The sequence below is a fragment of the Nanorana parkeri genome, unplaced genomic scaffold (assembly GCF_000935625.1).
Source record: "Nanorana parkeri isolate BGI_ZX_2015 unplaced genomic scaffold, ASM93562v1 scaffold146, whole genome shotgun sequence".
Taxonomy (NCBI): Eukaryota; Metazoa; Chordata; class Amphibia; order Anura; family Dicroglossidae; genus Nanorana; species Nanorana parkeri.
The window spans coordinates 1,444,505-1,471,215 of NW_017306414.1; the positions used below are offsets into that span (position 1 = coordinate 1,444,505).

A 26,711-nucleotide genomic window follows, 5' to 3' on the forward strand; every position below is an offset into this window, starting at 1 on the left:
GCATTGTACCCGCCCTCTGCTGCAGTACTCCATCAGGTCCATCAGCAGAGGGCGGGTACAATGCTAGTTTACTATTGGCTATTGCAAATTGAAATAGCCAATAGGAATCTAGCAATGCATTCCAATGGGCAAAAACATTTTTTTTTCTATTCTGACACAGCTCTGTGTCAGAATAAATGAAAAAAAAAGATAAATCAGTGTTTCTCTCCTGGGCGGCCGGGAGCGGGAGGCTCCCAGAGCGCCCGGGAGATTTTCTTTTTTTCTTTTTACGGCAGCAGAGCCGCCGGACATTAAAAAACTGTTGGGCGGAGCTAGCTATCATTGCTAGCTCCGCACAATCGTTTTCTATTTACTTTTTTTCTGTTCTGCTCGGTCCCTCTGAGGGACCGAGCAGAACAGCCAAGCCGAATGCCGCTCAGGGGCATTCGGCTATTCACTCACTGCTGTTCGGCATCTATAAGAATAGGCCCAACAGCAGTGAGTAGCCTGCCGGAGGTTCGGCTCAGCCAATCCAGATGTTGGATCGGCTGAGTCGAACTCCTGCACTTCGGGTCAGCCGAACATGCTGAGCAGCCGATGTACGGCTGATTTCAGCCGATATACGGCTGAAATCAGCTGTACAAGCCTGAAGTGAATAGTCGAACAGTGTTCGGCTCACTTCACTTGGGGTCGGTTGTTGTTTTCTGAAAATTTGGTGAACATAGAAATCTTAGGTGCGTACAGAGGTGGATATAGAGAGTGCAGACAACAGCTGCCAGTTGACGGGTGAAATAAAATGAGCCATTAAATTAAAGAGTAATGCAAACATAACCAGGTAATTTTTCTTAATCTTGTAGTTTTATATCTGCTAACAATTGGTTAGATTAGACAACATTTAGCCTCTGCTAAACTTTCCAGTTGTATTCTAATGTGCTTTTTGCAAGCACATTCATTCTAGAAGGTTCACTGTCTGGTAAGTATGGTAAACTATTTTTCTTCAGTTACTATCCAGGATTAATATTTCTGTTCCCAGTTCCATTCAAATGTTTTTTTTCTGTACAGTCTAGACTTTATGATGTTCAGCAGTAGGGATTGGTATCTGTTAAATTCTCATTCAACTGTATCTGTAAATTGAATATTCATCTCACAGATATTTAAGGAATATGTGGTTCATTTTTCCATCTGTTTTACTTACTTGTCTCCTGCATTTTTCTTTCACACAGCCCATACAAGTGAAGGTACAGCATGCATGACCTGTCTATGTATTAGCTAGCCTGGCTCCATTCATTCATATGTTCCATCAGTGTCAGCAGTGGCGTCACCAAGGGCAATCATACCATTTAGATATGACTGTTGAATTTTGGTGTAGGTTCACAGAGTTTCCTTGCTTTCTCATGTCATAATGGATTGCCAAAACAGTTACAGTATCTATTGCTGACTAGAGTAAGCACAGTTGATTCTTAATCTGGGCGGTTCTTCATGAACCGGACAGCATTCACATAGCAGGTGCTGCTGTTGGCACCTTTTCAGCTGGCATCCCTCGATCAGCTGATCGAAGGAGCCGGTCAGAAAATCTGACGTCTCTATTCGGGTATTAAACAGAGAAACGGAATACAATTATGACAGCGGGAGATTCCTCAATCAACACTCGTAAGCGTTGATGGAGGAATCTGGTATATTTTATTTGTCCAGCCCGCAGGTTGAACGAAGAAATATTACAGTGTATGGCCACCTTTAACTAGGCAAAAGCTTGCACAAACAGCTTAGCGAGTGTGCCCAGTATTGTGGGTAGATTGTAAGTTTCACCTGTATTACAATCATCAAATTGTGCAAATATATATTGGTGTTTCTCCATATGTAAAATGCAAATGCAATTGTGCAACCACAAAGTTCTGTAGTCTGTAGTTGTACAAAGATAAGGAGTACATCTTTGACTGGTTACAGGTGTGAAAAGCTGTCATTTGCCCTTAGCCTGAATTTGTTTTGGATTGTTGAAAGTTTCCTGCGAAGCGTAATGGCCATTTCATTTCTTTGTTATATGGGTTTGAAGGTGCCTGCACACAAGTTTTTGTATGAGTAAACATTACCTTACATTCTCATTTGGTACACACTGTGTGAAGTTCTGGCATAAAGGCACAGTATTTTATTCAGTTCATTCATAAGAACACATCCTTGTGACGCCACTGATGTTTTCTTTCCGTAGTATATGTCATTTCAATGGGTATAGTTAATGTGTTTCCCTATATTAGTGCGTTTCATAGATCACCTTTGCAGAAACCTGTTTGAAAGCAAAATGTAAGCAAAGCTTTGATGCCCAGCAAGCTATTGTGTTCTTCACACACAAGCAGTTTAGTGCAATTCTATGCTTGTGAAAGATACACTGCCTGAAAACCATTTAACATGAAGTCTGTCCCCGAAACCATATCGAACATGGTAGTTTATACATGGTTATACACTGTTATTCAAGTTTAAACAGATTGAAGAGAAGGTATCAGGAATAAGCTATGCTTGACATATTATACATAGTAGTTACATAGTATTTGAGGTTGAATAAAGACATTAGTCCATCAAGTCCAACCTATTATTCCATTGTCAAGTCTGCTTTGAGAAGGTAACACAGGTAGCCATGCTTGAAACAAGGGTACACAAGGGCAGCCATGCTTGAAACAAGGGTACAGAAGGGCAGCCATGCTTGGAGCACCATAAGAATGGCATGCCTTAGAAGCACTTCCCAGATATGTTGTTGTCTCCAATAGCACATAAGAGGGCAGCCACTACTAAATCAGTACCATGCCTTAAAGGCACTTTATATAAGGTCAGGCATGTCTGAAGTGGTACAACAGTGACAAGCCTGATTCTAAATTTACATGGAAAGCTTTACAGAACTGTTCCTGTGTGAGAAAATATCAAATTGTATGAAATCAGGCATGTGTACTGTTTTGTCCATTTCTAATTTCCCTTGAAATTCTGCCCAAGGAGTTTTGTAGGTAGCCTAATTGTGCTTCCAGATTCTGTTTACAGTTCTCTTGGCACATATTTGTTCACTGGCCATTTTCAAATTATTTCAACATACTTTATACAGGCTCTTGACAGCCTATGCCCTAAGAATTAAAATATTTTAACACTACATGTACTGGTTTTCTTGGATATGTTGTAAATCATGAATCCAAACACTTGATTTGCACCATATATCACAATATACAATTCGCTACGAGCTTGTGTAGCTCAGAGCTTTGACTTGCAGTCTTAAAGCATTAGTCCCTCTGTTTTTTTTTTTTTTTTTTTACAAGTTCACTTTTCTATGCAAGTACTATATTTGTATTTTTTTAATGGAACTGATTTTGCCTTCTCTAGTATAACAAAAGACAATCAACACCTTTTTTTTTGTAAATGAATTACAACTGGGTTGATTGTTTCATTTTTTTTTTAGTATTTTTTCCTTTTGTTTTCTATTGCTGTATCACAGAGGGGTTTCTGTTCTAGGACTGTTTATTTTACGTGCCTTGTTTCATGACTACTTAAAGTACAGTATGTTTCACCTGATGTCAAAATTGTGGTTCCATCTAGTCTATAGTCTCTATTCTGTATTGTCTATTGTGTATTACAATTGGTGACAATGTCATTGCAGGCTTTGTTTTTCTTTATTCGTAATCTGTAACATCATTGTCAGTAAATATATTACATAGAATATACTAGAAGTAAGGTATCTATGAACAAATCCACATTTACTGACAACAGGAACATCACAGTTTTCTTATTGGCTTTTTAAAATTAGTGATCACTTTGTAGTTTATGTTGCGTTGTTGAATGCCCTGGTTGCAGCAAAATGCAAAAGTAAATATTGCATGCTTTGATTGTATTGTGCTCTGGGTGTTTTGGTATTGTTAAAGGGAATAAAAGTGATTTTACAAGTAAAATTACATCACTTGAAATGATGGTAAGTACTGGGTTTGGTTTTACTGGATACATGATTCTAAGAGAAGAAGCCTGTATAATTTACTTAAGTGTAAATAATCTAGATTCTAATACTGACCGACATAAACTTATGAACAATGTGCATCTATTGTTGCACATGCTTTAGTTTATACACGTAAGATAACAGTGGTATTTTTGGATGTTTCATTTCTGATAGAGAAGTGGGACTAGGCTGAATCTATAACAGGAGAATTAACTTGCATTCCATGAAATCTACATTGAAAATGTTTTGGCTTTATGTGGGTCTGTCATATAGAAATGGTTGGTAAAACGTTGAGGAAAGTGCTAATTTTAGGTGGGATATATATTGCGTTTGGGAGGGGAGGGTTAGAGGGCAATGTGGCCAATGGTCTCATTAAAATAAATTTAAGGGGACAGAATCCTTTAGAACAGGAAAGGAAGTATTGGTTTCTCAATGTCTGGATACTTTTTCATCAAAAAAGAAACATTTTGTTTAAGGTAAGAAAGCACATTTTTAAAGATTTAATAACATTTCTGTCTTTAGTTCAGCTTTAATGGTAAAAGAAACAACAAAAAAATAAATAAATATTAAATTATCATTTATAGGGGAGCTATTATGTTTACATTGAATGTAGGTTTTCCCATGTGAATTTGCATACATATTCATTATTCTGCAGTTAATGGCAAATCAGATTTTTCTTGGTGGGTAATTTTACAAACCTGAGAATACAAAGTTTCATTTTGTGTTATTGGAAAGTTTCAAGTAGGTTCTTTGCAAATTGGTATATGTTTCTGGATTCTTTTCAGTTGGTAAATGTTTTAATATGCTTTAACTAATTATGTTTTTGTAGCAATGATGAATGGAGTTTGTTTCTATACCATTGCCTAGTTATCAGTGCACAATAAACTCAAAATGTGCTCATCATATTGTTTTAGAGACAATGGGAAAACTGGTACACAGGAAAGGGTGCTCAATCCACATGTACCCTGTATAGCTTTGTTGTCCAAACTGCATTTTACTTTTCTATGTATCAGTTTTGCAGATTATCCTTCAGCATGTTATTTTTTATCTGTACAAGCTGTTTAGGATTTGTAATATTACATTTTACAGGATGCACAATTGATTGCTGTAAAATGCTTTGTGTGAGTTATTGTAATGCAGAAGACATAATTCACAGTCCCTTTTAGTCCCAACTATGCATTCAGTAGTCCCTAACTATACCTTAATGGTGTCACTATTCTAGTCTGGAGGGCAAGACCAGGAGAGGAAGAGAACAAAGCGCAGAGGAGACCTTTACTCCATACAGACTTCCCTGATTGTGGCTGCCTTGAAAAAGATGCTACCCATTGGGCTGAATATGTGCTCCCCGGGGGATCAGGAACTCATTTCACTTGCAAAGAGCCGATATTGCCTTGTAAGTACAGTAGCATCATATAGATTGCTGTTTCTCTAATATTCCTGGAATGGTGATCCAAGGATCTTGGCTGGGAAATGTGTGTGAGAAAAAGATGTGCATTCCATTGCATTCATTTATACACAAATTATCTTTGTACTGAATTGCTGATGACTGCAAATAAATGCTATTTTCATTTGGAATGTACACATCACATTTGCATTTCTATCTTTATGTTGGGATTAGCCTGCGTGTGTAGTTAAATTCTTCTTGCATAATGGGCATACACAGTTCTTTTTGAATGTAGTCTTATCGCTAAGATAGGGACAGATTATAACCTCTGTGTTAGTTTGACATTGATCTGTTTCATGATTGATGTCAATATAACAACCAGTAAAACTTGCAGAGTCAAATGCTTGTCCCTTTTTAATGAAAAAAAAAAAAAGAAATTTGATAAGCTGTTAGAAGACCAACATTTTATTTCTTTAGTGTGATCACAAAGGTGAACTTAAAAGCTAAAGAATAGTGGGTGGAGCCATGTAAATAATTGTTTTTGCCCTTGGGCCACCTGTGCACCCAGAACCTCTGGTTTAAAGCAGATGCAGGATAATCATTTAGAGCCATCTATTCCAAGCTGCATACAGTTATTTCAGATTTAATGGCCATCATCTGTGCAGTTAAAATACACCATAGCTTATATGAATTGTTTTCTCACTTTGGGTATCCCCTTTAATTAACGGATAACCCCTTCGCTCCAGTGTCGGTCAGAGTGCCTCCCCCTTTTTTCCAGATGACTATAGTCCTCAAGAAAAACAGGGTGAAACTCCCCAACAGGGACACAGGAAGCAATATGAAACATTCTGTCCAAGAATAGAAAGAAATGTTTTGGCTGCTATTTTTTTTTTAAGGAACCAAATAGTGTGAATGACTAGAACATTGTAGTAGAACCATGGATAGCTCCTAATAACACATTGCTTTGTACAGTTCAGCCAGTTTGTTTTGCTCCACTAAGGCACAGTCAGTCCAGTAAAACTATACAGCACATTTGAATCTGTATAGTTCTAAATATATTTACGTATATAACAGTCACATGAGAAAAAACAAAGGAATCAATATATCATTATGTGTCATAAATGAAAGAGCCATTAAAACATTGTTTTTTTGATGCGATACTCTTCACAGAAAGACACAGACGAAGAAGTAAAAGAACACTTACGCAGCAACCTCCACCTGCAGGAAAAAGTAAGTGTTTATAGTCGAACAATACATAGGGTAAGAGATCTTTTATTTAAGGAGTTATGAAATAATGAATGCATGTATGAAATATTATGTTTGTAAAATAAAATTCTTTTGATGAATGATCCCATTTGACATATGACAACTACTGCATTCCAGCCATTTTGCCCAGATTTCATCATTCTGTTTGCTACATTAGTCATTTGGACATTGGTCTACGTTATAATGTCTGGCAGCATTTAACCACCTGCTGTCTGGCCGTTGTAATTAAACGGCTGGACAGCGGTTTCTTGAATGCGGGTGGGCGTTTTTAAACGTCCCATCCCGTCCCGCTCGTGCCCGCCGCTAGGCGGTGGGCACGAGCGGGAATTCAGCCTGCACTGTAAACAGTCTGCGATGGCTGTTTACATACAAGCGTTCGGGCGTCTGTAGAGATGCCCGATCGCTTGTATTAAGCGTGCGGGTGTGCACTCCGCCGCTGCTGGCGATCCCGAGCTCCGCTGTGCCCAGTGCGAGCCCGGACCAGCACAGCAGCTCTGCGGCCAGAGCTCAGTACACGAGCTCCGTTTGTTCTCCTCCTCCTCTTCGGATTGCAGGCAGTGATGTGTATTACATCACTGCCTGCATTCCTCTGTCACTCTCCGGTACAGAAACCGGAGAGAAGCTGGTGAAGCAGGTGTTTGCTTCATCAGCTTCTCTGGCGGTCCCTAGGTGACATTAGGGTTCTTAAAGACCCCTGATGTCTCCATAAAGAGGACCTGTCAAAATTGGCCATCACAAATGGGGCTTGTTGGTCCCCTATGTGATAGCAATAAAGTTAAGTGAAACAAATTTTTTTCAAAGAATTAGTTACAAAAAAATATAAAAAAGGTAATAAACGTTTTTTAAAAATGTTTTAAAGTCCCCTGCCCCCCACATAAACATGCAAACATGCGTCGAGTGCGCCTAAGTGCGTAAACGACGATTGCATCCATTGCGCCGCACATGTTACATAGAGCAATAATTCTAGGGTCATCAATCACTGATAACACTAAACTGATGAGCGGTAAAATCTTTTAAAGCGTCGCCTATGGCCAATTTTGGGTATGGTAGTTTTTGCGAGTTCGCGGACGCACGCAATTTTAAAGCTTAACATGTTTGGTGTTTATTTACGCGACGTGACCCCGACTTTTATATTTTGCCAAAAATTTGCGTAATAATAACTGTTTTATAACATAACATAGGGAAAACAGTTTTTTTCCCCAAATTTTCGGTACTTTTTCATTATATAGTAAAAAATAAAAAAACCCAGTGGTGATTAAATACCACCATAAGAAAGCTCTATCTGTCCGCCCCCCCAAAAAAAGGTATAAAATTAATTTCAGTACAGCGTTGCATGACGGAATAAATGTCAGTCAAAGTACAGCAGCGCTGAACACTGAAAAATGGCCTGGACAGGAAGGGGGTGTAAACACCCCGTTCAGCAAGTGGTTAACAAAGCTCCACTTGAAAGAGCAGAAGAAGTGATTAAACACATTAATTTACATGATCATTTTTTAAAAGTGATTGTGCGACCTGCAGCACACAGTGTTGGAGGGCTGCTCACTTTACCAGCTCTTATTTGAAATGCCTTTTTGACACACACCTGGGCCCAATTAATTAGCTGTTCCATGCTGATGCTGTACCAATAAGCCTTGATTTTCTTCATTTAAAGCTAATTGATGTTAACAAATTTGTATTTAAGACAAGCTTCTGTGCTACCCAGTTTCCACTTGTCCTCCACAACTTGAACACTGACCTTGTCTTTCTCTTGCTGCCAGTCTGAAGATCCTGCAGTTAAATGGCAGCTGGATTTGTACAAGGATATTCTGAAAAGTGAGGAGACCGACCCTGAGAAAGCTGTAGAACGTGTTCAGAAAATATCTGCTGCTGTCTTCCATCTTGAACAGGTAAAAATCCCTAACCTCTGAGGGCAATCTCTAATGGTGCCCATACACTGTACTGGCTTTCGATGATCGCAAGTACGATCTGCCTGTCCAAGATGGGCAGATCGTACGAGCTTTTAATAAGCTTACGACCATCGCAAGACAAAAGTCTTGCGATGGTCGTAAGGTGTATGGGCACCTTAAGACAAACTATGCCATCTATATTGTCTACAATTTTGAAAACACACAAAAAGCATTTAAAAATACAGTGCAGACATAATATTGGATTATGTTTTAATTTCCCATGTCAATCACTGTCTCTTTGTAGGGAATGCCTAATATAAATTCAAATTACATTCATTGAGCTGCCTACATGGAGTTGTCCCCTTTTTTTATTCCACATTTTAATGATTCTTAATTCCTATGTTCACACATTGACCACAGGTGGAGCAGCCCTTGAGATCTAAGAAAGCTGTCTGGCACAAACTCCTGTCGAAGCAGAGGAAGCGAGCTGTTGTGGCCTGTTTTCGCATGGCCCCTTTGTACAATCTGCCAAGGTTAGGCTCAAGAGATGTGTCCTATTTCTTTCTTTGTCATTACTGTCGAGCCTCAAGCTACTAGGGGCTCTGGATGTCCTTGTTGTGAATGATCTTTGCTGCAGTATAACCCAATATGCAGCTCTGTGCTTTATTCCTATGCTGTGTTGCATTGACTTTGCAATTTGCATTGTTGTGAACTTGTTCTTTGCCTAAAGCTATAATTCCCCTCATGTTTACATCATGAGCGATTTGTAAACATACTGGATGACTGTTAAATTGGGTTGTAAAATATTTAATTTCTTTTCTAGTTAACATAATTATGTCATAAACTACTAATATAAAGATTCCCAACAGTACCGTATAAGATCTTTCACTGTTGCACTGATCTAAAAAGTTATCAACCATTTTACAGTTTTGTTACTCTTTCATAATGTTAAAGGGTTGCAATTAAATTGCATTACTAGCAACACTTTTACTGTGATAATATTTAGGCAAAGGGTTAGCCTATATGCATATATATGTTTTCGATGTATTCACTGACAGTTTCCTAGCTAAGTGTTTATGACGGGCAAAGAAGAGAATACACTCAGTATGTGGCAATGACTAAAGTTTTCCAACAGAGCTTAACATGCATCAGTTGGATATATGCATGGAAGGTATACATGAATCCATGCATAAGGTATGCATGCGTCATGTATGCCAAGTTATGAATTCATGCATAAATTGAGTTGCACATGCATATGGAAGGCATGGATAAGTATGTCACAAATAAAGCTATATAAAGGTTATATGCATGGTATTTATCAGTTGTTTGCCTATACTCTCTAGCAGAATGTGCAATGTAATCCTGATCTTTTTGTAGAATATCTGCTGTTATGCCGCATCAGTGGTAAGGGGTATTCAGGACTACCATAAGTAGCTCACCAATACACATTTCATGTATCAATGCAGTTAATTACTGTTTATATTTAACAAATTAGTTAGAACTGAAATGCACAGATTAGTAAAAAGGATTAGCAATACAGGGCATATATTGGTAATCTATCAAGCCTTAAAAGAGTTTTTTGTCAGTTTGAGCCACTGCTATTACTGGTGGGCTGCTTCTACATTTATTACTGTTGATATTAACATATCTTAGTCATTTGGCAATATATCATTTTGGAAGCTATAAGCTTTTTTTTCTTATTTTAGCTTTTCTGCTGACACAATTATTTCCTTAGGAATAACCGTTTATAAAAATCTGTTACTTTGTGCTGAGTTCTTGCATCAACCATTGCCTGGGTCTCTTTAAAAAAAAAAGAAAAAAATGCCTTTTTAAACTTAATGGAAAGATTCCTTAGCATGTATGTTCTGATTACAGTTTAGTACTGTGAATTATTTGAAGCAGGCATCTTGATATTATGGCACCATTATCAAAGGGTTTGGCATCTATTGCTACGTTAGCTGTTTTATTAACTAATGTGTATGCCTACTCTATGGCTCCACTATGAATTGTAGCACGTTTACCAGGATTTTCCTCAATTTGGCCAATGTAGTTAGGCTATTTAGTTCAGTAAAGATACATGTTGGATGAACATGATTAGCCAGCATGTCTAATAAATGCTTCCATGCAAAGGTGAACTTCAGATAAAGTTTAACATCAGTAAGATAAGTATATAGAATTACCAAAGTAGGCACAATAGTACAATGGCCTCAGTGTTCCTCTAAATTAGCATAGGGTAAAGCATAGCATGGTATCCTTGGCAAAAGGACAATCTGGCCTAGTCTGGGATAAATCAGTGCTACATGATATGCATGTGCAATGCTGTTTACGCATTAATTGCACCCAAATGTAATTACCTTCTGTTTGTTTCTTTGCATCAGAATATTCTTATCCTCTATGACTATAGGATAAGAATGCAGTTTGTTTCAAATCATGTTCAATGCCAATTTTCCTTGTTTTTTTGCTTTACGTCTTTTTAGAAAGTCATTTAATATTTGTGAACTTTTCCTTGTGTTGCTGGCGCTTGAATAAAAACTTGTATGCTTTTCTTCAGACACAAAATTAACAATTTCTTCCTGAGCTCCTACCAACGTATATGGCTGGAAAAAGTACATGAGAACTCAGACTATGACAGTCTAATACTCGTGTTAACGGTAATGTAACTTGTGGCTACGCCTATCCTTGTGCACACAAGTACTCCACCCCAGCCATGATGTGATGTTTTCATTGGCTTGTGCAATTTTGCCAAGAGATTCTGATTGGTCAGATTTCTAATGTATAATAAATACCTGCTCCACTAGTTGAAAACATGTTTTTAAAGGCTACTGCCAATGCAATTTCTACATATCCCTGCAACATGCTTGATGCAGTAATGTTTTTCAAAAATATTACACATTTGCTTATATACGACAAGCAAGAATAATACATGGAGCACTTTGATATATTGCGCTGTAAGAACCTAAACCACGTTTTATTCTGAAAGATGTGCTGACCAATCAGAAGCTCCTAAATTGTACAAGATTCCAAACCCTACTAATCATGAGTCACCTGAACATTTTTTTTTTAATGTTCTTTTGTACCCCTCTTGATCCCACTTTCACCCCCTGCCAGGCACCGTTGTATTAACCTCTTCCTCCATGGTTATCAGAGATTTTGGATACAAACAGAGGAAAATTCCTTTGAGGAGACACTAATTCAGGATTTGGCTGTAAGTACGGGATTAGCTGAAGTTTGGCTCAGAGCACAAATAAATAATTAGTACATATGCATTACTTCTAAAGAGTGGCATCTTAAAATGAGGTATGCTTCCTTCACAGCTTTTAAACACAACCCAACATGTAACTAATCACACAGTGTTCACATGTCTTTTGGTTAGGTTGCTCTACCATGATTAATAGGTCTAATTAGTATAGTTAAACATGGCTCCTCATGTGAAAAATCTGCAAATCAACATGGTGCATCAATTTTACAGAGTTTCCTCATTAATAGTTATTAATTAAACTTGCTCTGATAATTAGATCACTTATTAATAATAATTTTTATTACAAATTTTTGTGTTTAAAAGTATTGGCACAACCTTGTCGTTTACATTCAAATAAATATTTAATATGTTAACATTTGGTTTGTTTAGATGGCTCCTGCAGTGTCAGTTAAAGAGCTGTACTGTTACTTAATATCAGCTTAAAGTATTACTGCAGGCTGGGCGTTTTTTTACCTTTAGGGAGAACTATGAGGTGAGTGAATTATACCCATCCCCATAGTTAGAGCCGACGTGTGACATTGAATCTGTCCCACATCGGCTCTATTGATCGGGAAGTCAACGAAAACATACCACCGCTTGCTCACTTCTCGATAATCTCCCTGCAGAGAGTGGTGACTGCCAGTCACCACTCCCCACAGGGTTTCCCCCCTCCTCCCCACTCCAATCCTCCAGCGCTGACTGGAGGGACGGATGGGAGAGGGGCGGGCATAGCTGGCTCTGCCTTTAGATAGGCAGAGCCCTCTGTCCTATCAGCCAGTGGGGTGGATCTCAACAGTATTGTTGGGATCCGTCCCGGCTGCGGTGCTCTTAGCATATAATGGGCAATAGCCTGCTATATACTGAGTTTTGGGTCATGGGAGGACATAGTATATGTCCTCCCGTGACACTTAAGAGAACTATGGGATGAAAAAGTTACCCCATAGTTCTCGTTTAATGTATACTCTGCATTAAGGTAAAAAACGCCCAGTACCCCCTCCCCCCCTTACATGTCAGCACTCACTTTCACCGCCGCCGGTCCACAAAGTAACCCTCCATCCCGAACTTCCTGGTTGCTGGGGAGGATACTGAGGGCAGAGGAGCCATAGACTCCTTCCATCAGTCAAACTGGAGAGGAGGGGCGTGGCCTGCCGCAGGGCTCTTTGTGTGCCTAAGGATGCACACAGCCACTGCGGGCTTGGCAGGAAAGTGCAAGTATGGGTGCCTCTACAGCAGCTGCTTAGCTGATGGAGGCACCCTTGCAGGGAGAAAGAGGGAGAGCAATGTGGGGACCCACTAGAAAATGAGGAATAGAAGACTAAAAATATAACAATAAAGTTCTGCATAAATGCAGTCTCACATTGAGAAAAAAATAAAGGTTTAATATCACTTTAAGTTCCAATTACTTCATATGTACATATCATGTGAAACTGTACCATGATGACTAATATGTATCTCTAAGAACAGTGTGTCTGCTGAATATTTGCACATGGCTACAAATATAATGACTATGAACAGAGGCATTACTCTACTTTGTTGACATATCACTGAGACATTGAGCAACCAAAATTTCTGGTGTATCTGCCATTCCTGGGCTCCAATTTTACCACTATTTAGCAGGACCTGCTAAATCCCAGCATTATGATCTTGAAGAAACAGCTGATTGAGCCAAACCTTGCAATGCTGTTATATTGTATAATAATGTAAATAATTAGGGATATGCCCTTATTTCAGTTAATTTGTCATTACTGCTTTGTCATGCCAAAGACCCCATGTACCTTAATTGATTGCTCATGTGCTCTGTGTGTTTAGCATTATCCCAGTTCATATATCAACACATTGTCTACTTTGATGCTGCAAATATCTGTGCATTGTGTCTTTGTGTACATTCCTAAGAGCCCCATGTCTGGCAGGATAAGGCCTGCTGCCGAACAAGCCACTGGCCAACTAAATACAGCATATAGTCACTGCACACAGCCTATTGCAGTCAAAGCAGGTTTTATAATTGGGTCATTTACAGGGAATCTGTGCTTCTCAAGCACTCTTTCTGTTATCTTTTAAGTAATGGTAATAGAGGCGTGCCAGTGCATAGTCTTTTAGCTTGCTTTCAGGAAGTAGACCGCATGATAAATAAACCAATTTAAATTATGCTGGTTCTGAGTCAGTCCTGGACATTTTAAGATATACATTTTTTTATTAATGTACATAGATTGATTCGTAATAGATTTCCCCTCACTGTCAGTGACAACGGCTACACCAAACAGGAAGTGAGGCAATTCTGCAGCAGGGACAGGCACAGCAATAAAAAGCTAAATTGTGTTCTAGCCTTTGTTTACTCTGCTAAACATTGTATTTTAACCTCTGTGCTGCTGTTAAAGGTTTTCCCTTGCTTCTTATCTGGTGAAACCATTGTCAATGGCACAAGGAGTGGGAAGAAATCTTCGAAAGGAGGCCCCAGAAAGCAGTTGAAAGAAACTCGATAGGGTTTAGTTGTACATACACTTTAACACTGTGACTGAGGTTTTGCTATTTAATATAGTGATAGTTTTGGGACAGCATAACATTTTATTACATTAGTATTTTAGTTCTGTGTGACATGTTACGTTTTTCGCCTTCTTCCATAGTTTATAGGTTTGCTGATATTACAGTCATATGATGGTGGTGTCCCTATATTATGTTATTTTGTCACAATCATTAATTTTATTGTTGTACAGTATAAATAATAATTACAGATATGCTAATGAAAATGATCTGTGAGAAACTGCTCTTAGGAAAAACAGTGTTCAGTTTATATTTTAATGTAGTAATTTGCTGGAAAGGAAGCAGCAAAAGATGCACCATAGAAAAGATTCTACTGTTTTTTAAAATAATTTTTTATTAAATTTTGTCCTAACATTACATAGACAATAACTCCCACCGCCGAAAGGTTACAAGATACGACTAGGGAAAAAAAAACCATCACATTTAACATCACATTCGACAAGTACCATAGTCAACCAGTGTAAAAGTAGAAAAACATCCCCCAGAAAGCCCCCCGAGCCCCCGAGAAAGTATGTGTCCTGCAATACCCAAAAGCTTCCATCAGAGCATAATGATTGAGTTACTGGTATGACAATATAGCGAGCAAACTACATTGAGGTCTGTGCATGTAACCCGGAGGTCCATTGAGAGCCACTGAACTCCCTGTCCCAGCCTGGTAGGGCTGTCTGGAAAAAAGAGCAGACCCCTCAGGTCATTGTGTTAGCAAACTCCAACCAACAGCCCCAGACCTTGTGGAACTTATTAGGGCAGCCTCTCCGCACATAAGTCGCCTTGTAAAGGCATAAATACGAGTTGACAAGGCCCTTCCAGTCCGACAGGCCCAGGGATATGCTCTGTTTCCATTGCATTACCACCAAATTCCGTGCACAAAACAGCAGTATGCCCAGGAACGTCCTCATAGCAGTCGTATTTGTAAGTGACTCAGTCAGTCCAAGGATGCACACATCAACTCGTGTTGGGAGCTGTATGGCCACCGTTTCTGACATAAATTGAGTGACAGCAATCCAAAACAGTTTGATTCGTGGGCAGCTCAACAAAATGTGTAAGAGATCAGCCGACGAATCAGAACACCTCCAACACACAAACCCCTCATCTTTATATATTCTGGCAAGCCTCACTGGAGTATAGTATATCCAGTGAAGTAACTTAAATTGAATAAGCCTGTCTCCAGCAGAGATCAGATGAGAAAAAGGGTATTCCCAGGCATCTTCCCATTCCTCATCTGACAGTGCAGGAAGGTCTAACAACCAAGAACCTTTGCATTTGAGACTATGTACAGGAGGCATGAAAGAGGCTACGGTATACCTCAGATAATGGTTTACGAATGTGTTCTCCCCTGAGCAACCTCTCCAAAGGAGACATCTGAACTGTATAGGAGAGTCCCCCAAATTGGCACTGAAAAGCATGTCGCACCTGTAGGTAGCAGATAGATAAACAGCAGGAAGCTGATATTTAGCTTGTAATTGCTTAAACTTCATAAGGACATTGCTCAACGTAAGGTCACCTAGCGTCTTGATACCTCTAATTGGCCATACATGGAAATCGGGCATACCAAAAAAGTGCAGGGGTGTATGGGGGGACCAGAACTACCTATCCTGATACAATAGCCCACAGATAGAAGACCAGGCCATAATAGTGGCCCTCATCAATAAGGTGAGTCGATACGGAGCCCTCAGTCCTCGAAAAAGCAAGCCACTAAGAGCTGCATAGGATCCCAGAGAGGCAGCCTCTATCACCACCGCAGCATCTCCAGCATCACTCGCCAACCACCGATGTAGCACCACCATCTGGCCAGCCAAATTATATTTTCTAAAATCTGGAAGCGCTAGGCCCCCCTATACCAAGGCTCCTGAAGAATACCACGTTTTATTCTTGGAACTTTGGAGTTCCAAAGAAAGGAGCTGACTAGGGAATTTATTTTGCGAAAATAAAATTGAGGGACCCACACTGGAGAGTTTCTAAGGAAATATAGGAAAATAGGTAACATTTTCATTTTTATAAGGTTCACCTTGCCAATGAGGGCTAGGGGCAGGTGTTTCCAGGATTCCAGATGTGATTTTGGCATAGCTAGTAGGGGGAGAAGGTTTAGGGAGTAGAAATCCCGTAGAAAAAGCTGTAAAGGGAGAAAAGATGCAGCTGAGGATCTAGTCTGGGGTAGAATTTGAGACTTAGACCAGTTGACCTTTAACCCCGAGAATACTGCAAAGGCATCCAAAATGTGCAGAGCCGCCTGAAGCGATGGTCCTGCATCCGCAAGAAACAAAATAATGTAGTCTGCGTACAATGCCAGGCACTCCTCTATACCCCCTATCCTGAAAACAGTTATCTCTTGAGAGGACTGCAGAGCCACCGCCAGGGGCTCTATCACCAGTGCGAACAAACCAGGAGACAAAGGACAGCCCTGACGAGTGCCTCTCTCAATCACAAAGGCCTCCGAGAGTAAAGAACAAATCTTAAGAATGGCCCTAGGGGAATCATAGTGGAGACTAATCCACCTCCTAAACCCAAAAGCCCATTAAACAGTTAGTGGCCAGTTTAGTGGCCCAAAGCCCATTAAACAGAGCACTTCCCACATATAACCCCAATAAACAGAGTCGAAGGCCTTGGCTACATCCAGCGAGACCCGGGCCCTAGAATCACATTATCGTGAGCAAGCTGCAGATTGGTAAACAACCTGCGCAAATTCGTGTCCGTGGATTTCCCAGGGACAAAACCGGCCTGGTCAGTGTTTACCAAGGAGCTAATGACTCTGGAGAAATGGGTGGTTAGCACTTTCGTAAGAATTTTTAGATCCATGTTTAACAAAGCAATGGATCTGTATAAGGAGCATGAGAGGGTGTCTTTACCAGGCTTGGGGAGCAAAACAACATGAGCTTCCCTGAAGGTGTCAGGAAGAGCTCCCGACCCAGACAACTGAGGTAGAGATCATGGAGTCGGGGGGCAAGGGAGTCAGCATAAGTCTTATACCACTCCGCTGGCAAGCCATCCACCCCGGGAGCCATGTTATTGGGAAAGGAAGATAGGAGCCTCCAACAATTCCTGATCAGAGTTCCCCAGTACTGGCAATGGAAGCCCACCTAACAAGTACCCCAGGAAGACCAAGTCATATCCAGTAAAGAGATCTTTAATAGTCTCGAAAATTCTTTCAGAATGAGAGAGGGATCTGTGACTCTAGCCCCATCATTTGTTAGAATGCAGGGAATGTTTGTCTGAGACCTCTGGTCCACCACCAGCATAGCCAGGAACCTGCCATTCTTGTCCCCCTGCTCAAATAGAGCCTCTCTTGACTCCTGCAAGGAGCACTGCGTCAATTCCATATGGTGGAGATGAATGAAGCACCTAGCTCATTTAAGAGCTGCCAAGGTGACCTCACTAGGGGAGTCTGCATAAGCAGCCGCACAAGCAGCCTCCTCATCTTGCACTAGAGTAAGGGTGACACAGTGCTCCAGACGAACAGCCTTAATTCCGGAAATGTATTCCCCTCTAGTGTGGGCCTTAAAAGCATCCCAGACCATAGAGGCAGATCCAGCATTAAAATGCCAAGAGGAGTTCATCACTGGAGCAACTATTGCAGACACCCCTTCCTCCCCCAGCCATGACGGGTACAACCGCCAACACCTAGGCCTCCCCCCACCCGGCAGAGAGAGCGTTAGGGGTAACGGAACATGGGTTCCGTTACTCCTAACACATTGATGACGGCTAACTTAGTGGATTGTATATCTAAAATCACAATGACAAATCTGCCACGGGTCTATAAAATATGCAGTATAGAGCAAGGGAAGGACTTATTAATGAGGACCGAGACTCCCCGGTAGTAGGCACAGTAGGTGGCATGCATCGCCTGTTGTATCCAGGGGCGCCTCAGGGCCAACACTCCAGATGAGTCTCCTGCAATAAATCAATATGTTGTTTCAAGTAGTTACACACCAATGACCTCTTAAACTTGTTATTAAGACCCCGTATATTCCAGGATACCACAGTTATATTATCCAAACCCATAAGAGAGCATCGTGAATGGAATAAGACATAGCTCCGATACTAACTGTACGTGGGTTCCAGGATGACACACAACCTTCCAGGCCCAAACAAAAAAAAAACACCCCTCTTCCCAGGGACATTAAAAAAAAAAAAACATTCACAACACCCTAGGAAGTCTAAGCCCAAAACCCCCCAAAAAAGCAGTCAGGGACACACCACCACGGTGGTCACACGGTGGGCATACAAAAGGTGCACTTGGAAACAAGAAAAACCAAGGTCAAAAATCAAAGTTAAAAAAACAATTTCAGAGATCCAGGGAACGCTGCAAAAGGACAGAATAAAAAAACGTCCAGACGCATAATACTAACAGGGCTCCAAATTTCCACTCGCCCCCTCGCAATTGGTGAGTGAAAATTGCGTGAGGGCGAGTAGATATTCATCTGGGGAGGGGGTGCCGCCGGCAGGACCAGCGGGGGTGAAACTACCGCTGCTTCTGCGGGGGCCATCGAGCGCTTCAGTTGTCTTCTGTTGCCAGAGTGAAGGGAAGACAGCTGCACTGATTTTTCTTCTCAGCAGCTACAGAGCGGCCGAGGAGAAGAATCAGTTCGTCGGTCTTCCCTTCACTCCGGCCACCTGCAGCTTCCTCCGCCCACCTCATCTGCCATAGGCTGGGAGGAAGACTGCAGCTGCTATTGGACATTTTTGCAGCGCGGGACCGGAAGAATACGTCTCTGTACCCCCCCAGAACCGGCACCACCACCTATGTGCACTGTAAGTCCTGTTCTTTCTGCCTTACACTGCTGACCTCTGTGCGTTAAATGACTGACCTCTGTACTGTGCGTTAAAACGGCACCAGTGCCACCACCGGTACCACCACCAGCACCAGGAGAGGAAGAGGGCAGATCATCTATGTGCACTGTAAGTCCTGTTCTTTCTGCCTTACACTGCTGACCTCTGTGCGCTAAATGACTGACCTCTGTATTGTTCGTTAAATGACTGACCTCTGTACTGTGCTTTAAATCCTTGGTTCTCAACTGGTGGGTCGTGACCCAAAAGTGGGTCACGACCCCATGTTCAGTGGGTCATCTTGTGCCTTCCACTTTTCTAGATGAGAGGCTCCTCAGCCTCCCCCTAGCGCAGCAATGTCAGATCTCACGCTGAGCAGACATTAAGAATATGCTGCCGGGCACCAAGTGGCTGCTTGAGGTGCGGTGGGCTAGAGCTCCATCCAAACATGCATTGCTTGCAGCTCCCTCGCGTGCCCTGTAGAGGTGCCTGGACTGCAGTGGCGTCACATTCTGGCTCCCGGCACCTCTCTAGGGTGTGCAAGGGACAAGCAATGAACATATGGATGGAGCTCCGTCACAGCAGCTTAAAAAAATTAAAAACGTTTTTGGATTGTGTATGTGTGTGTGTGAGATTGTGTTTGTGGTTGTGTGGAAGATTGTGTCTCTGGTTGTGTGCGTCTGTCAGTGTTTTTAAGGGCCCGATCACACTAGTACAGTGTGCTAATCGAACAGTCCTGTGCAATTAACACACTGTATCGCGCAATCACACCTACTACATGTTCTGGTGCAGGAGGTGCATTGCCTTGCCATTCATTTGAATGGCACCCCAAATGCATCTCCCGCCCACCTTTCAATCACCCAAACCGGAATGCACCGTACTGCAATGCCATGTGTTCCATTGCGGTGCAACTTTGGTCACGACTCAATGACCAAGGACAAATGTGGGTCCTGAGGTTACACAGGTTGAGAACCACTGCGTTAAATGACTGACCTCTGTACGGTGCGTTTCATTACTGACCTCTGTACGGTGCGTTTCATTACTGACCTCTGTACTGTGCATTAAATTACTGACCTCTGTACTGTGCGGTACATTACTGACTCTGTACTGTGCAGTACATTACTAACCACTGTACTGCTGACCTCTGTACTTTGAGTCACACCGCTGACCTGGCGGAGTTAAGGCTGGGGCAGGGTAGGGGTTGGGTGGGGCAACTGGTGGCGAGTAACTCTTAAGACCTGGCTAGTAGCTCAGGGCCTGAAATTTTGAGCCCTGATACTAAAACTATAACCAATGAGAGCTGCAACCGGTCCAATGATATTCATAGAAAATAAGAAACAGTACTTGCAGAGAAGGAGGGCAGCTAATGGTGGGGAACAGCAGAAGTTTCGGGTGAGGTATCCAGTAACCAGTCAGCATAAGTGACAGGAAAAAAATGCAGAAATCAAAAATGAAAAATAAAATCAACGAACAGTCCCCAGAAACAGCTGCCACCTCCACCAGGAACGTTTAGACAATGCTGATGTAGAAAGTCAACAGGTCAACGTAGCGCTTAGGAAAGCATCTCATCCCAGCGAATCTAGCCACTCATTTGTTAGGGCAGAAGTATCAAAATGCGGGTCCGGCCAGCATGTGGCACCCTGGGCCTGCTGGGGTATAACATGCTGTACTGGATGCCCTTTTCCCTAAGACGACGTCTCACATCCACAAAGGATCTCCTCCGTTTTTGGATCTCAGCCGAAAAATCTGGGAATAGGTGAACCGTAGCATTCTCAAGGCGTAGGTCCGGAAGCTTTCTGGCTGCAGCCAACACTCTATCACGGTCACGATAATTAAGGAGACGTACCAGAAAGGGGCGAGGAGGTGCTCCCGGGACTGACCTGCCAGTGGGAACCCTATGGGCCTGCTCCACCACGAAAGTTGGAGGCAATGCATCCAGTGCAAGTATGGTGGTTTTGAAAAAGGCTTCAGTAAAGGTGGCTGGCTGGGGACCGTCCGCTCCCTCAGGCAGACCAACAATGCGCACATTGTTTCTCCGCATCCTGTTCTCGGAGTCATCCACTTTTGCCGCTAGGATCCGGACCGTGCGCTGTAGATCTTGAATAGAGGTTTTGTGATTCTGTACGGAGTCCTCCACCTCAGAGACCCGGGTCTCCACCTGTGAGAGCCTGCCCCTGATCTTATCAGGGTGCATTCCACAGCTAGGTGGTCAATTTTGGTAGTAAGTGTGGCTTTGCAACCCTCTATGGCATCAAGTATGGCCTGAGTCCCGGTCCGCGTTGTACCTGAGGTGGTTGGGAAGTCAGCAGGATCTGCAGCCACATCATCTGTGTCAGCAGCTACCCCCTCCATCTTGAAGAGCACACACAGGCTGCAGGCAGGGAGGGCAAGATGGCAGCCGAAAGGCACGTGGCTGCACGCTGGGAGTTCCTCCGCCTCCATCTCAGAGTATCAGCTCGCCTGCCAGACTTGGATGACATCCCACAGGGCACAGGATACACACCAGAGCCCTCTGTGAGTAGGAACACCTGGACTGTCAGGATAAAAACCAGATAAGTAGCAGCAAAGACAGCGGAGCTCCCTAGTTCACGAACTCACCGCTTCACATCCGGGCCACGCCCCAAAAGGTTCTACTGTTAAAGCGTTTTTTCTTCACCATTTCTTAGATCTCTGTTCACAAAGGTGCATCACATGCTTTATTTAGCCTGTTCTTATTGTAGCTGTATTTTACCACTACTATTGCTATTTTAACACCATCTAAATTGCAATGTCTAAATGAGGGTTATGATTTATTTAAGAATTTAATTTACTTAACTGTAAATTATATAATATCAGTTTTTCAAGGTCCAAACAATTAAAATAAAAAAATTAAATACTTTCCAGTTGTATTGCAAAATGTTAACTTTGTAGCATAGTTGGTTACAGGACAATTGGAGGAACAGTCCTGATGGGTGTCCACCTTTGGTTGTCTTTGATTTCCCGTTTTACATATTTTCTAAAAAAAACATACACCTTACAACCATTGTACAACTTTTTTTTGTCCAGACATCTCACCCTCGTTCAGTTTTCTTGCAACTAGCCCATCATGCACAGACCAATGTAGTTTGCAATTAACACTCGTCAGCACCACCACATGGCCGATTTTCATTGACCGAAAAGACAGATTTTCGCTTGAGCATGTGCAGTTTTCATCTTGAGATTTTTGTTGTACAACAACGCCACTAACCTGTCAATTTTCGTCCAATTAGACAAAAGATTTCTAGCCTGCCTAAAAGACAAAAATCTGCCAGTTGTACAGTACTTGAGGTTGTGCAAAGGTTGTGCAAAATCAACTGGCAGATTTTCGGATGAAAACGCAATCACAGACAAAAATCCCCAGATAATTGTAAGGTGTGTGTGGGCACCTTTTAGTGTGTCTTTTTAACTACAGACTTGCATATGACATTTATTACCAAACGCTCTCTGTATCTGATTCTCTTGCAACTGAAAATAGAATATTATGCATAAAACCTTCAATTCACACTTGTAAAATTAACTGTATCAGTAGTCCACCTGATATCCACTGGTTTTTTGGGCCTTTTGTGACGTTTACTTCTATACTTAGGGTCACTTTAACCCTCACAGTTCTTTTTTTTTTTTTACGCATGTAATTTTTATTGGTCATTTAAATGATGCAATACAAGATGAATAAAAATTACAAGAGGAGCGATGTAATAACAACAAAGGTATACGTGCCCCATACACTCTTAATGACAAAAGCAGGCTTGTTGCGTAGTTAGGAGGCATTATACAAGGCATTCCTCTCCATCATTAGTATGGATCCATAATAACAGTTCAAACAACTAAGCTAAAACATAGTAATCAATGCTTAATATTGAACATCCCTAACAGAAAAGGAAAAGGAAGGAAAGAAAAGAAAATCTACACTTGGCCCGCCACGGAGTAGGGGCAGAGAAAATAAACTGCGCTGCTAATAGCCTTTCAAGTTATCATAACAACAATAACATTATTCGGAATCTACCTTGAACATGTGGGACAGGTTGGCCGTCAAGTGGTCTAATGTCAGGGGTGGCGTAAAGGAAGCAGTGGGTGTGTCATTGGGGAGTTGCCATAAGGACGGTCTTCCTACAGTGGAGTTAGGATAGTTTTCGCTTCGGTGGGTCTAGAGTACATCCAATCCCCCTAGGGAATTTGAGATTTTGGCTGTAAGGTACCATTTGGAGTTTTGAAAGCACCTCATGATATCCTGGAGTTGGGAGGGAGGGTCATAGTCAGGAAGGAGGACTATGTGGAAAAACGCTCTATGCGCTTCTCTTCATTGTGTGTGTCTGCCTTGTCGAGAAGCATAAGCTTGTGTAACGTGGATTGCAGGTCCCCCGTCGTAGGGACTTTTGGCAGTAGCCAGTTAGTGAGGATTATCTTTTTAGAGGCTAACAGGCACAGGTGTTCCCAGCGTGTAATGGACGGAACAGGGGAAGTAAGCCCATGAGGTATATCATGTAGGAGGCAGAGTGTAGGATGGGGGCTCCTAGTTAGGCTCGACATAGAGTTCATGTAATCAATTACCTCGCGCCATAGGGAGTTCATCCGTGGACAAGACCAGATCAGGTGAATAAAATCTGGGTGATGAATGTCACACTTAGGACAGTGCTGTATCCAGTCTGATGTAGTAGAGACAGGGGCGAAGTTGAAAGCGTAATAGGCACGGTGGAGTAATTTGAATTGTGTCTCTCGCTACGCTTCACTGATGATATTATTCCTGACGTATTGCCACCCACGTAGAGGGCTTCCTATCAATCCTATCAATTGGGCCCACAGGTGAACAAATGAGGGAGTGTAGTGGTCGGGCTGTTGGTAAATGTCACGGAACGAAAGGTACAGGTTGGATAGGGATAACTTGGGTGGAGAGGAGGCTAGAAGTCTTTTGAAAATTTGGGTGGAAGCATTTTGTTGGTGTGTGCGGTGTGAGTGTATGAAACGTGAGATTTGTGCGTACTGAAGGAAATGAGTGGGGGGGACACGGAATTTGGAGGTGATGTCTCCAAACGTCATACATGATCCCTGTGATGAAAGCATATCTTGTATCGTATGTATGCCGAGAGAATTCCATACTATGAAATTGCGGGACTCGGCCCCAGCTGGGAATGCCGGTGAGGTGGTTAATGCCGGTGAGGTGGTTATCGAGAGAGATGTGGAGGTAAAGATCCTAGCTTCAGGTGAGGAATATACGGTGGAGACATAGTGGAGAAAAACATCTGTAAAACCCATTCTGGTTAACACTTTTCGTAACCATTCCCAACTAACGCTGTCAAAAGCCTTCTCGGCGTCCAATGCTAACAAGGCCATTGGGCGCGAGGAGGCCTCCGACAAGCGAGAGCCATCCAATGCACATAAAACTTTGTGGATATTCAATCCCGCAGAACGACCTGTAACAAAACCCATCTGAGGGTTAGCAGAGATTATATTAGGCAATATAAGAGAAAGGCGGTTAGCCATAATCTTAGACAAGAATTTAGCATCTAAGTTTAGCAGTGATATTGGGCGGTAGGATCCTGGCATCAATGGGTCTTTACCTTTTTTAGGTAAGACATGAATGTAGGCTTCGTTGAATGTCGGGGGATAGGTGTGGTCAGTCAATATGTGACGAAACAGGCTAAGCAAGGGCGTGGACACCTCCTCATTCAAGATCTTACAAAATTCGGACGATAGACCATCGGGACCCGGTGCTTTGGAGCATGGGGACAAGCGCATGACTTCTTCTAGTTCCGTCAGGGTAACCTCAGCGTTTAGGGCAAGGGAGTCCTCAGCAGACAGAGAGGGCAAGGACAGGGAGTCTAAAAAGGATGTGCCATCACCAGTAGCGGAGTTGTCAGCTCCATATAATTTGCTGTAATACTCGCAGAATAGGTCGGAGATGGCTTTGGGATCAGTATGAATTTTGCCCCTACTATCTGCCAATTTGAGAACGTGTGTGGTGGGTAGGGTAACCAGATGTGCCATTAGTTTACCTGACTTGTTCCCAAATCGGAAGAGGTCAACCGACTTATAAGATCTGATGAGTTGGTCGTATTGAAGGATCCAGTGGTCACACTGTTGCTTAGCCTGTATCCATTTGGCTCTATCCGGATCAGAGAGGGATCGTTTGAAATGAACGTAGGCCGCTCTAGCGCCTGAACATGCCTCCACGTATCGTTGACGAGTAAGTTTCTTGCGAGAGGAGACATATGCCAGGATCCTATCACGTAACACTGCTTTGGCCGCTTCCCAAAACAGAATGGGGTTTTCCAAATGAGAATTCCAAACCCAAAGAAAGCACTCACCCCATCTTGGATTTCTAGGCTCTGAATATCTTTATTCAAGTTCAGAAATTCAGCATGGAATCCACCAGGTCTACCTCTCCCAGGAATGCAACAGGGAGTTAGAAGAAAGCTCTACAGTTTACATGTTTTCATTGGAAGATTTCCCCTTACCTCCTGTTCTGGTAACAACTGTAAACTTTTGGATTTATATTCACTTTCTTTTCCTGTGATGGTGATCACCAGGACAAATAGATGGGTGAATCTTCCCAGTAGGGTCACAGACCACAACAAAAACCTGAGAGGAGTTTTAATATGTTCACACATTATCCAAAACGAAGAAAGATGCTTTGACCTTGCACATACTTAATATCTCACAACCTTTTCAAGCACATGCAAGCTAAGCTTTGAGTAAAGTATTTTGTTGACAATGTTCTTCATTAAAGTGTATCTATAGCCCAGACCTTTTTTTTTTTTTTAAGAGTTAGATAGAGTGGGGAAGGATTAGAACTCCTGTTTTTACTGGAGCTGGAGGGACTGTTGGATTAACTTTAACTTCCTGTCTGTTATAAAGGTTGTCCCCAGGACAGGAAGTGAGGGAAAATCTCTCTAACAGCAAAAATGTTTTTAAGGTAAGTAGGGGAATGCTATAACCTCTGTTAGCTTTTTTCCCTGTTGCAAATTTCCCCTCACTTTGTGGCTGGTAAAACGTTCCAAGAACAGGAAGTGAGCGGAAATCCACTAACGGAGCCCGGGATAGAAGTAAAGCCTGACAGGGCTTCTAACCTTTTCTTATTTTATCCAAAACTAAGAAAAATAACGTATAAGGAATACGTTATTTATTAACTCAATACAGTTTTATCTTTTAGATTTAGTATGAAATTTTTTTTTTTTTGTGCACTGATACTGATTTTAGTTTGCTCTTATTAATGTAATTATGTATTTTTATATTGGTTTAATATTGATTTGACAAACATTTACGCAATTTTTATAGGACCTACAAAATTAGTAGCGCCATCTTTTTTATTCTACCGGACCTGTGCTTTAAAAAAATATATGGTTTGGGGGGTCTTTTACAAATGCTAGCGAAATCAAAACAATAGGAACAATTGCAAAAATGGTGTGGCCAGATGAGGTTAAGTGTTCCGGAGGGCTTGGCAGCGAATGGATTAAATATAGCTTACAACTGTAAATGAGATCTGCCAACACAGTATAGTAAATATGTTAACATTAACTTGCCAGCCCCCTTTCGTTCCAGAGCACAACTTAGTACAGAGAACAACTTTCTTTCAGGATATAGCATGTATTGTGCAAGCAGCAATTTTTAAAGAAAAAAGTTTTTCATTGACAAACTTTGTGAATGAAAAACATGTAACACATATAAAATAGGGGTTATCCCAAT

General features: G+C 41.8%; 1 protein-coding gene across 1 annotated transcript in view; it reads left to right on the forward strand.

Annotated features, from left to right (window-relative positions):
• Positions 1-26,711, forward strand: part of RYR3 (ryanodine receptor 3) — a 609,228-nt gene that overhangs the window by 466,959 nt on the left and 115,558 nt on the right. Inside the window, exons 70-75 of the mRNA XM_018554200.1 lie at positions 1,203-1,217; positions 5,160-5,330; positions 6,492-6,551; positions 8,345-8,473; positions 8,894-9,006; positions 11,582-11,678. Coding sequence (XP_018409702.1) covers positions 1,203-1,217; positions 5,160-5,330; positions 6,492-6,551; positions 8,345-8,473; positions 8,894-9,006; positions 11,582-11,678 — 585 coding nt within the window. The remainder of the gene's footprint in view (positions 1-1,202; positions 1,218-5,159; positions 5,331-6,491; positions 6,552-8,344; positions 8,474-8,893; positions 9,007-11,581; positions 11,679-26,711) is intronic.